The 13,020-nt window shown below is 39.0% G+C and overlaps 1 protein-coding gene across 3 annotated transcripts in view; it reads right to left on the bottom strand.

Annotated features, from left to right (window-relative positions):
* DYNC2H1 (dynein cytoplasmic 2 heavy chain 1) overlaps window positions 1-13,020 on the bottom strand; it is a 168,866-nt gene that overhangs the window by 7,949 nt on the left and 147,897 nt on the right. For all 3 annotated transcript variants that reach the window (XM_084506642.1, XM_084506643.1, XM_084506641.1), the window contains 2 exons: window positions 8,645-8,754; window positions 8,221-8,302 (listed from right to left, as the gene is read on the bottom strand). In XM_084506642.1, coding sequence (XP_084362768.1) covers window positions 8,221-8,302; window positions 8,645-8,754 — 192 coding nt within the window. The remainder of the gene's footprint in view (window positions 1-8,220; window positions 8,303-8,644; window positions 8,755-13,020) is intronic.

The following is a 13,020-nucleotide window of genomic DNA, read 5'->3' as shown; positions in this document are numbered from 1 at the left end:
CATTGTAGTTATGTAAAATAACATTGCTTGATCTCTTGGAAAGTTTCAACCAATCATAGAAACTCCTTTGAAGCTGAAGACCAAAACTTTGACTTTGATTCAATATTAAAAGCTATCGGAAAGAAAAAATACTGGAACAATGCATTTTCAGATACCGGTTGGCTGAGTACACCCATAGCCACGTTCCCTTTTCTATGATAAATGGTGTAGAGAAACTACAACTACTATGAAGTACCTGGATTTCGCAGTATCTACAATTAGCATGTGTAGTATTTTTGCAGTCCAGTTTGGAGCAATGGCTAGAGTTGACCATGATTTTAAAAGTTTTAATTCTCAAAAAGATAACGTAATTGGCATTTGCAACTATTAGTGCTAGTTTAGTATTGAATCAAGCTGTTACATGAAACAGATAATTCTTTAAAATACATTTGTAGAAAGTGTGCTGATACAAAGTTTCAAAAACTTCAAATTGCACACAATTATTTTTTTCCTTAATATTTAATGCCATAAATTCCCATGAAATTATACAGACTACTGCAGAGTTCAGGAAGTCATATTTTTACTCCATTACCTCTCCAGGCTTGTATCATGAATTTCCTGATATTCCAGATGGAGGTATACTGTAAAAAAAGACCTCTCAGGAAGCCCTGTAATAGTATTTCTGACAATTGCTAAGAGCACAGCTTTGATATTAATGCTTATGTTATGTATTTGAATATGGTATTCTCACAATGCATTTTTGTTTTTCATTATTTATATTAATCCATATCCGAGCTCCTAGCATTTACTACCCAGAAAGTCTTTTACCATGTGTCTTTTTTCTTTCATTTTTTTTCACAATGACAGAAAATGAGATTCTAGTATCAAAAGGAATGAATACCTGCTTTTGTACGATAGAGCAATCAGTGCACACAGAAAATAAAAGAGGTATTTGCACATCAATTATACTGGCACAGATACACATTCTCAGTACCTTTTGTTAAAGTAACCATAAGTGATGTTAAAGAAGGTGTAATTTTATGCAGATGATTCTAAAAAAAATATTCAGCACATCCTACTAGGAGGGATCTACTCTGCATCATACCTCTAAACTATCATCTAAATTAACACCGATACATTAATATCAGGTTTGATATATTAGTCTATCAGATTACTAGACCAGTTAGAAACTAAAGGCAAACTAAAAACACCTTTCCCCCATCCATCCTTTTCTACCTCCTCCCCCCAGGTAGCACAGGAGAACGGGCAATAGGGCTGTGGTCAGTCCATGGCGCTTTGTCTCTGCTGCTCCCTCACAGTGCCCCTGTGCTCCCTGTGGGGTCCCTCCCATGGGATGCCATCCTTCCAGAACTGAGCCTGCGGGGGCTGCCCACAGGCTGCAGCTCTTCAGGAACTGCTCCCACATGGCTCTGTACCACAGGGTCCATCCCCCAGGAGCAAACTGCTCCAGCACGGGTCCCCCACGGGTGGGCGGCAGCTCCCCCCAGGCCCCCTGCTCCTGTGTGGGCTCCTCTCCACGGGCTGCAGCTCCAGCCCGGGGCCTGCTCCTGCCGGGGCTCTCCATGGGCCGCAGCCTCCTCCAGGCCACATCCACCTGCTCCACTGGGGGCTCCTCCACCCATGGGGGGGCTGCAGCATGGAGATCTGCTCCATGTGGGACCCGTGGGCTGCAGGGGGACAGCCTGCTCCACCAGGGGCCTCTCCAGGGGCCGCAGGGGAACTTGTGCTGCCTTGTGCCTGGAGCACCTCCTGCCCTCCTGCTGCACTCCCCTTGGGGGCTGCAGGGCTGCTTCTCTCTCAGCTCTCACCCCTCTCTCCCAGCTGCTGTAGCACAGCAGATTTCCCCTTCCTTCAATCTGCTCTCCCAGAGGCCCAACCAGTGTTGCTCATGGCTCTGCTCTGGCCAGTGTCAGGTCCCTTTTGGAGCCATCTGGAGCTGGCTCTGATCTGACATGGGGCAGCTGCTGGGCTCTGCTCACAGAGGCCACCTCTGCAGCCAACCTGCTACCAAAACCTTGCCATGAAAGCCCAATACAACAGATCGTAGTGAGATTTCCACCTTCTTTTCCTTATCAAGACAAATTTCAGGCCACAAAAACTTTTATAATTGAAGACAATAAAAGCCTGTAGTTCTCTGTGTCTTCCTTTTTTCCCTTTTTAAAAAGGGGGGGGGTTCCCCCCTTCCAGTCAGCAGGAACTTCACCAGACTGCCATGACTTCTCATATATCATGGATGGTGGCTTGGCAACTACACCCACCCATTCCTTTAGGACCCACAGATGTATCTAATGAGGTCCCGTCAACTTGTGCACCTTCAGGTTCCTTAGCATGTTTTGAGCCTGACCTTCTACTCTGGGTGGTTCATCATTCTTCCAGTCCCTGCCTTTGCCTTCTGGGGTCCACCACATGTGGCTGGAGCTCTAGCCAGTGAAGACTGAAGCAAAATAGTCATTAATTACCTTAGCCTTCTCTATGTCTCAGGTGACCAGGTTTCCCATTTCCTTCCAGAGAGGGCCCACAATTTCCTCAGTCTTCCTTTTATCACCAGTGTACCTATAGAACACTTTCTTATTGCCCTTGATGTTCCTGGCCAAATTCAACTCTAAACAGGCTTTGGCTTTCCTAACCTGATTCCTGGCTACTCGGGCATTGTCTCTGTATACATCCCAGGCTATCTGTCCATGCTTCCACTGTCTACAGGCCTTCTTTTCTTCTTTTTCAGTTTAAGCTTGGTCAGGAGCTCCTTGTTCATCCATGCAGGTCTCCTGGTATTTTTGCCCAACTGTACTGGGTCTGGCTGGAATGTTAACTTTCCCTGCAGCAGCCCATATAGTGCTGAGCTCTGCACTTGTAGCTAGAACAGCAGTGTTATCACACCAGTTTTGTGTCTACTGCTGAGCAGTGCTGACACAGCATCGGGCCTCTCTCTAAACCTCCTAGGGGGTGGGCAAAAAGTGAGAATAGAAACATCACCAGGGCAGCTGACCTAAACCAACCAAAGGGATATTCCATACCATATGATGTCACACTCAGCAATATAAGGTGGAAACAGGAAGAAGAGGGGAGGGGTGGGCTCTCATGAAAACGTATGTCCTCCTCCCAGACACCAGCTATGTGCGTTGAGGCCCTGCTTCAAGGACGTGGTCAATCATCGCTCATTTGTGGGAAGTAGAGAGTAATTTCTTTCCTCTGCACTTCCACATAGCCTTCATTTGTTTTATTTGTTTGTTTTCCTCCCTTTTTTCTTTTTTTCCCTTTCCCCCTCCCTTTTCCCCTTTCCCTTTTTTTCCCTTTAGTTAAATTGTTTAGTTCATAATAATCTTTCTTTAATTATTATTATTATTTCCCTTTAATTAAATTGTCCTTATCTCAACCTGTGAGTTGTTCTTTGCTTTACTTCTCCCCCTCGTCATCTAAGGAGGGGGAGTGAGAGAGTGGTTGTGGTGTTTAGCTGCCCAGCACGGTAAAACCACCACATCAACTTCCTCTTTGCTGGGACACATCACTCCTGAGTTTGGAGGAGGGGATCCTTGAGTATTAACCAGCCTTCCTGGTTTATATTTTCATATAATAGAATGACTTAAGAAAGAGAAATGAATTCAAGTTCATACTACTTCAATGGTATCATTTGAACATCTGACAGGTACCAAGAGGAAGAAAAACAGCAGGATTGGGTATATCTGCGTTTATCCTACAGACAGACAGCTGTATAATCAGGCAGGTTCTGAACTGAAATGGTAAATCAGAATGAGAGGAAAATTCCCAAAGATAACAAAAACCATTTTTTTATGCAGACATGAAAGTATGTCTATGTCCACACACTATTAACTATTTACATTTATAAATGCATACACTATAGGATGCCAGGAAACATTTTGCATTTATTTTTTATATTCTGCACAGAGCCAAAATGGAAACAGATTTTCTTTTGCTTATTGACTGAATTTTCTAAATGGGATAAAATTCTTAGCAGTCCTGTCTGTGGTAAGAAGGCTATCAAATGAGGAAATAACAGTAAAGGGTATGGCTGAGATACACAGTGTCAAATTTGTGGCCCACTTTGGGGATCCATTGCGGATCACATGTATTTAACTAGACCATATGTAGCCTAAGCTAGCAAAAGTAGACACTATTTTTTGCTAACACTTTCCACCTTGCTTTCACAGGACAAAACATCCTGTAGTGATTGCACCATGTTTTATTCTATTTGAGTCCTATGTAAATGTTTGTATTGGTGAATTGCGCTCTGTAAAAAGCTGTACATTTATTCTAGTTGGAATTTCCTGAAAAAGCATTCCTGCTATTTTGTTACACCTTTTCTTTCTACATTAAAGACCTGTGTACTAGAAGAGATCATCTTAATCAGCACTGTTGCTTTTATACAGTGATATAATCTTTATTAAAGTAGCTAAATTGTGCTTCTAATAACAACAATGTATAAGCTTAAGTCTGGAAAGTCTTAAAATAGCTCTTTCCTAAACCCTATGTCTCCTTGATACCTGCTTACTTAAACTTCCAAAATGTGGCAGGGATTTAAAAAAAAAAATTAAGAAATTTAATTTCAGGCAAATGACCAAAATTACTGTGGCAGGACCACCACAATTGCATTCTTTCTCCTGTCAGAGGAGAAAGACGGTTATTTCCTGAAAGTGGTTTAGCTACTCTAAGACCTGAATTGGTACACGTCCTTTCCTTGACAAAATACAGCTGATAAATTAAAATTTCTGATTTAAGCATCTAAACGGATGGGATATAATAGGGCCCCAGCTACCACACTACAGCATGTGTTCAAGGACTGATGTATTCTGCTGTCTGAATTGTACTTTTTGAGTCCATGTTCCAAAATAGAGCTTCCCATTCTGTAAGATTAGCCTGAAATCTTGAAACTGTATAAACAACACTAATTTTAGAAGGATTAAAATTCATATTGCTTATGTGAACCAAGCTTAATGTGTAATTCAGAGGATCCTTAGCAAAGGAGACACGTTTCAGAGGATGATTTTTCTGTATCACTGACATTCTTCTGCCTTCATTACAGCACATTTTAAATAAATAAGATGCTTAGAATTTAGCTTTACTAATGCAAAAGTTTGTTCCCAGTTTTTCATGTCCATGTGAGAAAAGATTCATGGAAAGGAATGTTCAGCATGGCACAGGGTCCCAACACCCTTTTGTACATCACAGATTCAATGTAGCAGTGAAGATACTGGTGAATACATAATAGCACAGATTCAATGAACATAGCTCTTACTGGGGAAAGGAAAATACTCAGAACAAGCAACACTGACAGGATTCTTACTTTACTAGTATTTCTAAAAAAGTGCCATATAAATTTACACATTAAAAAAATGATAACCTTCAATACACCTAGATATGAATGTTGTTGGCATTGACTTCTGACATTTATCAAAGGTGGAAGGATGATTTTGAAAAAGTCCAAGCTTCTGGGATCTGCAGTTGTAAGTTAACCTAGAATAAGTGGTCTGAAAAACAAAATTCAATTTTTGCTCACTTCTATGGACTTAGAAGTCTCGGGTGAATGTGGAACTGCAAAACATGTGATTGGAAGGCTGTCAGACTTATAGGGAGATAGAGTACCCTGAAAGTCTCTTGGTTTATTTATCCACAAGTTGTAGGTATCTGTTTGATTCTCATTAAATGAGGTAAACAACCATTACTCTTACTAAAACATTGATTCATTTTCTAAGTGATATTTCCCAGTGTCAACAGGAAATAATTTGAAAATGTTGAAAAGACTGTACTGGATAAAGGACAGATTAGATAATTACAGTTATCTTTTCTGGATGTACAATCCCTTAATATTTTAGAAACATGAAATTCTCATGCATTTTGTATTAATAATTCTGTATAGTGTCAGCAGCTGACTGAGAACTCTGATATCTCCCACAGTCTTGCATCTCCCTGCATTATCAGACTAGACAAGGAGTCCTGCCACGTGTTTTCTCTCTCCTAATCCCACAGAACTCTGCTGTAGCAGTACATCAGTACATAGTCACAAGATGAGAGTCGTGCATTATTCACTCATGTTTCTGAAAAGAATGTAGCTGTAGCTCTTGTGTTTCTTTTATTTTTGTTGTGCAGATTGTGTGGAGCAAATCTGGAGGACTTCTACAATGGGGTTATAGCATTCATGGATAGAGGAAGAGCAAATGACATCATTTACCTGGACTTGTGCAAAGCATTTGACACTGTCCCCCACAATATCCTTGTCTCTGTGTTGAAAAGACATGGATTTGATGGATGGATCACTTGGTGGGTAAGGAATTGGCTGGATGGTTCCACTCAAAGAGTTGTGGTCAATAGCTCAGTGTCCAAGTGAACATCAGTTCACCAACAAGTGGTGTTTCTCAGGGGTCAGTATTGTGACTGGTGCTGTTTAACATTTTTGTTGGTGACATGGACAATGGGATCGAGTGCACCCTCCACAAGTTTGCTGATAACACCAAGCTGTGTGGTGCTGTTGACATGCTGGAGGGAAGGGATGCCATCCAGAGGAACCTGGACAGGCTTGAGAGGCATGAGTTCAACAAGGCCAAGTGCAAGGTCCTACACCTGTCAGGGCAATCCCAAACACAAATACAGGCTGGGTGGAGAATGGACTGAGAGAATTTCTGAGGAGAAGGACCTGGGGTTGTGGTTCATGAAAAGCACTACATGAGCCGGTAATGTATAATGGCAGCCCAGAAAGCCAACTGTATCCTGGGCTGCATCAAAGGAAGCATGGCCATCAGGTCAAGGGACTTGCTTCTCCCCCTCTAGTCTGCTCTCGTGAGGCCCCACCTGGAGTACAGCATTCAGTTCTGGGACCTCCAGAAGAAGAAGGACATGGATGTATTAAAACAAATCCAGAGAAGGATCACGAAGATGATCATGGGGCTGGAGCACCTCTCCTATGAATACAGGCTGAGGGTGTCGGGGTTGTTCAGCCTGGAGAAGAGAAAGCTCCAGGAAGACCTTACAGCAGCCTTCCAGTAGCTAAAAGGGGCCTACAGCAAAGCTGGGGAGGGACTCTTTGTCAGGGGGTGTAGTGATAGGACAAGGAGTCATGGTTTTAAACTAAAAGAGGGTAAATTTATATTAGATATAAAAAGAAATTCTTGACTTGGAGGGTGGTGAGGCACCGGCATAGGTTGCCCAGAGAAGCTGTGGATGCCCCATCCGTGGAGGTGTTCAAGGCCAGGCTGGATGGGGCTTTGAGCAACCTGGTCTGGTGGGAGGTGTCCCTGCCCATGGCAGGAGGGTTGGAACTGAATGATCTTTAAGGTCTCTTCCAGCCCAAACCATTCTATGATTGATTCTATGATTCTTTGCTGAACACATCTCTTTGAGCAGTATTATCATGGGCCCAACATATCCACTGGAATCAATACTCAAAATTCCCTACAAATTTAAGCATAAAACAGGTGCAAAGAGATTTGGATTTAGCCAAAATGACAGTGACATCTGAAATGCTAAGAAGCTAAACTAATCATTTGAGGATTCACCTGTACCTTGCTGTCTATGCAATCAGTAGTGACTTTATAGCTGCTGGCTGTAGCCTTAAGAGTTCATTAACAGATCGTTGGAACTTTGTCATATCTAATGCTAGTCATATCATAGTTCACTTTGTTCTGTTTACTTCCTGAAAAGTCTCATTTCAGTGATTCAAGAGTTGCTAAGACATGGCCTTTGACTTAAACTTCTATATGTATTTCCCCTTGCTATGTGCCACAACTCTTTTAACTACTTTCCGGACAACTGATATTAGCTAATGTAATATCACCTTCAATTTTATATAAGAGGCCAGTGAAGATAATGGAGCAAGAATAATTTTAATTCTGAAATTTTAAATAAGCAATCTGACTAAGGAGGGATAAAAATATAATCCCCTTTCTTCTCTGCAGAATTTACTACAGAATTTTTGTACTACCATTTTTGTAGTTGTCTACAATTAACAAGCTTTTGTATTCCTGATACACCACTATATCACTATATATTTATAGTTCTTTCTAGTTCTTTCTTCCAGAAGGTTTATAGACAGATGACTTGGACTAGGACTACGACTACAACTTGGACTACTAATAAAATATCTCAGTAAAATACTACAATACCTCAAATAATCCTCTAATAATCTTTTTTTTTTTTTTTTTTTTTTAATTATTATTATATGCAAAACATTTAGGAGCAAATGAAAAAGATAAATACTGCTAAACACAATACCTTCACTTGGAGTTTGCCTTCCTGTATTCGCCCTTTCCATGATGCTGTAAATTTAAGACTGTCCACTGAACAGCTCATTACTCTGCAAGGGAAACACATATACAGTAAATCTTAGAGACATATAACCACAGAAAATAAAATACAAAACAAAACCGATGTATTTTCAGTGTGTACCATATCATGGATTACTCTGAAGAAAAATACATTATGAATTTTATCTATTTAAAAATAATAATAATAATAAGCACTTAAACAAGATACTCTTAACTATTCTACTTCAGTGCAAGTGATAAAATAGAGATGACTAATGACAGTAATTGACATGATTTGTTGGTTCTGTGTCCTGAAAATAAGGTAACCATCCTCATGATGTGGAGTAATGGCACATTTGCACACATAAGTAGGTAGATTATTTTTCCCTCACCTTGCAGTCTCCTGGCGTAAGGCATTGAGAAATGTGTCTGGATGAAATAGCTCTGAAAGGTCAAGGGTATCTGACAGTAGTTTCTGTCTCTCTGATTTTTCTACCCAGTTCTAAAAGAGAAAAAAAAAAAAAAAAAAAGAGGAAAAATTAATCTTGAAGTTATTGCCTGATTTTTCATCATTTTGAGTTGATGTGGATTTGTCAAATGGTATGATTAATGACAAATTATTATGTAAATATACTGTAATGTCAAAGATGAATATTGATTTCCATTGCTCCAAACTGGCAAACAGAAAATTAACACAATTTGAAAGAAAGCTAGCAGTTGTGTAATGTGCAGTGTGACTCACCTATTCTAAATAAATAAGCTTCTTTTCCATTCTTTGTGCACTGCAGCTTACTTTGTATGACGAAACTTTTACCAAGTTCCTAATAATCTGTTGAAATGCTATTTCACCTTTACTAAAAAGCAAGTTCATGTTTTCCATAAAAATGGTTATCATTACCGTCTTTGCTTTAATGAGTTCAGACAAATAATTGAGTTCCTTTCAAGCATGCTTTAAGACTGTCCTTCTCTTTTGTGTAAACTGCATATTAAATTCAAGAAGCACTTAGTTTTCAATCTGCAGCAAGAGTTTTTGTAAGTAATAGCCAACAATTTTTTTTGAAATCTTTCAGTATTGAGCTGACACTGTCATTTTTAGTGGGTGAAATTTCAAAGGATGTTTCAGATGTACTAGTTGAAGACATGAATTCACAGAATTTCTGATAAGGTAAAAACTGACCTCTTTTACAGCTGGTTGTAAATGAAAATAACAGGAGTGGAGGGAATAACTAGTCTCATTTATCCTTACCAAACATGTTGCCCCAGCCTACTTTTTCACACAGCTATGTAGCCTGTCACTACGAACAGCAAGCCTGAAACTTCCCATCAACAACATTACCTTTTGTGCCATCGAGAGAAGAAGACACACACATTCTACCCTACTTTGCAATCTCGATAAACCATGTGTATTAATAAATGAAACCTCAACTGCTAACTCCCGCATTTTCTATCACTTTATCATGGATGCACTCTGTTCTTATAAGCCTTGTAACAATCCACTGTCTTCAAAACTAAAGAAGCAAAGTTTGCCAAAGTCTGTTTCGCAGCCTTCTTGTAGACCAGGTGGGATGTGGAAGATCCACTCCCATTTTAAACAGTCTATATGAAATTCTTTCCCAAATCCAGAAAGCTAGGAGGATGGGAAGGAACCTCAACCAAAAAAACCCTCAAATAGCTCACTATACATAAACAGGTAACTTTTCATCAGGGTGGACTATGTGCTTTACTGTCTTGTGAAGAAAATTCCAATGGTTGTCTGTGTTTGCATTAAGGACATGTTATTTTCCCACTCCTGTAAATATGCAAACAGTAAGCTCTAAAAAAATTACCAATGTATATAGTCAAATCATTAAATTTCATTTATTAATTTTCATTTACTTTTAAATACCTGGATTTGGTTTTCAACTTGAAAAAAAAAATAGCACTACCTACTGTTTTCTCACATTTGGCACTCTTATTCTCTCTCTTTTTTTTTTTCTTTTTCTTTTTTTTTTTTTTTTTTTTAACAGTTTAATCCTCTAAACACTAACAATCTCAGACTAAAGAATTTGTTCAGTTATTTATGTACACAAGTGGTATGTAACCACAAGTGGTTACATAACAGTCCACACCCAAAATCTGATGTTTTGAAAGTTTTGAGTCATATACATGTATTGTATATGCTTGATACAATTTCTTTACAGAGTATACAGCATGGTATAACTGTGGTACTGTAGGATAAACATTAAGTTGCCTCCTTGAGTGCCAGCAAGTCATATGCTTCTGCACAGGTTAACACTTCATATTAAGACAAAAAATACTCAGATACTAAGTTTCCATGTGCTATCACTGAACAGAGAAAGATAAAACACTCTTCTCTAAATTATCAGTTACTAGAAGATTATGAAACCACTCTAGTTACTGAATATTAGTGAGGCTATGCTCTCATTACACAAAGCACCTACCACGCATTCATGTCTCATTTGAAAACTACTATACTATACTCTTTGAACTGCTGATAACCTAATTTCATAGAAGCATCTTAGACTGAAAAAATCATCCAAAATACAAGTGAATATCATACAAGCATTGTGTTGTGGACTTTGTTGTTTTTGGTGGTGGTGGTGAGTTGTTTTTTTTGTCACTATGTCAAACACATCTCCATAATTTTTCCACCATGCACAAAAACTTAATTGGTGACCTTTTTATCTATCACATCACAGCTTATGAGCCTTCAACTCAAATGATTATGAATCAGTTAGGAGACTCTTGCTTTCCATTTTCATTAGCTAAATGTACACAGTTAATGGTTCATCTGCCTGATTTTTCAATGAGTTTTTATAACAACAATCTCTTTTATTGTATAGCAGTAAATCCGCTATCAGGTTAGGGCATATTTTTTAAATTGTTTCGTATAATACAAGTAGACACAACCATTTCAACTTGTATTTAACATAATCATTCTACCGCTGTCATCAAATAAACTTTTAATGTAATTGCTAAAGAGAAACACCATAAGGAACATACGTGCCTATGTTCCATCCAATTAAAAGACCAGTATGGGAGATATTAATTCTGAACTCATATAATTAAGTAGCACTAGGAAACTCACAATAGCAAAAACTCTCATTAGATCACAAAAGCAAAGTTTATAATTGCTACTTGAAATGGTCTACATAAAGCAGAAGACATAACTCATTTACATTGTTTAATAAATATTTAAGACAAATATTTAAATATTTAAATATTTAAGATTTAAATGTGTTGTGGGTTAACTCCCATAGGCATCTCAGGACCACAAAGCCACTTTCTCCCTCCCCCCCAGTGGGATGAGGAAGAGAATGAGGAGGGTATAAGGGAAAAAACTCATGAGTTGAGATAAAGGCACTTTTAATAGGTAGAGCAAAAGCTGCATGTGCAGGCAGAGCAAGGTAACGAATTCATCCACTACTTGCCATCAGCAGGCAGTTGTTCAGCAGTTTCCAGGAAAGCAGGGCTCACTACACTTAATAGTTACTTGTGAAGACAAACACCATAAATCTGACCGTGCCATTTTCCTCCTTCTTTCCTCCAGCTGTTATTGCTGAGCACAATCCCATATGGTATGGGACATCCCTTTGGTCAGTATGGGTCTGCTCTCCTTGCTGTGTCTCCTCCCATCTACTCACTGGCAGAGCAGCAGAAGAAGCAAAAAGGTTCTTGACTCATGTAAGCACTGCTCAGCAACAACTAAACCATTGGTGTGTTGTCACCACTATTTTAATAAGAAATCTAAAACAGAGCACCGAACTAGCTAATAGAAAGACTATAATTCTATACCAGTCAAAAAGAGTGTTAAATTCAATAAAAATTATCAGGTTTTGAAGGGGAGGAAGTTTAGGCTGAGCTGTGGAAAGACTGAAGTAAAGTTTCTTGAAAAGGAGAACTCCTTAACTATTTAGCTATATCGTTTCCCTCTCCTACCCCCACTGCAACAAAAATAAACGTTGTCTTCGTTTGTCAGAATGACTTCTTATTGGTCTTGGACGGCCATGCACCATTTCAGTCTGAGGTGCCTTCTTCCATCACCACTTCAGCAGAAAACCTTGCTTTTCATGACAGGTAGGCCAAAATAATGCATTTGTCACTTGCCAGCTGGATTACAACACTATCATCAGCACCAAGGTGGTGTAAAATTTAGCTAATCACCCCTTTGTGGTTCAGGCCATGATCTCCCAACTGCCTCCTCCCTCCCACTGCCTGTAGTATGGTCTTTAGCGGGTTTGCTGCAACTGAGGATTCAGTTTTCATCTTCAGAGCAGTTATAGCCAAGATCTAAATTCACTGAACACAGTATTCACCATATGAATTAACAATACAGCTTTTGTTCGCTGTGTTATATCTGACAGTTAATAAAGTCTGGGAAAATGCATATGAAAGCTGAAATCAAAGCACTATTGATAAACAGCATTTAGCTACGAAACAAAATTAAATGAATCCCGAGTCTGTCTTGGGAATGGTATATAAGTTATTTTTAAAAGTAAATTCCCATTATATCAATAATTACCTGTATTCCAGTAATGTGGTCTAGAAGTCTGAAGATCCTAACACCAAAAGCATTTATATCACACGCACATACAAAAAAAATCTGTAATACACTCTTCTTTTTAACTGTTAAATTAACACTATTTTAATATTTCCCAAATGTTTCTCGAAATGTTACTGTTACATTAAGTGAGAATTTAAGTTTGATCTGTCCACAACAGATTAATATAGGATACGATGATTAGAAATATAGTATCAAAGTTTATCA

The sequence above is a fragment of the Aythya ferina genome (genome assembly GCF_964211825.1).
Source record: "Aythya ferina genome assembly, chromosome: 1".
In the NCBI taxonomy this organism is placed as follows: domain Eukaryota; kingdom Metazoa; phylum Chordata; class Aves; order Anseriformes; family Anatidae; genus Aythya; species Aythya ferina.
This window is presented reverse-complemented; position numbering and strand designations above follow the sequence as displayed.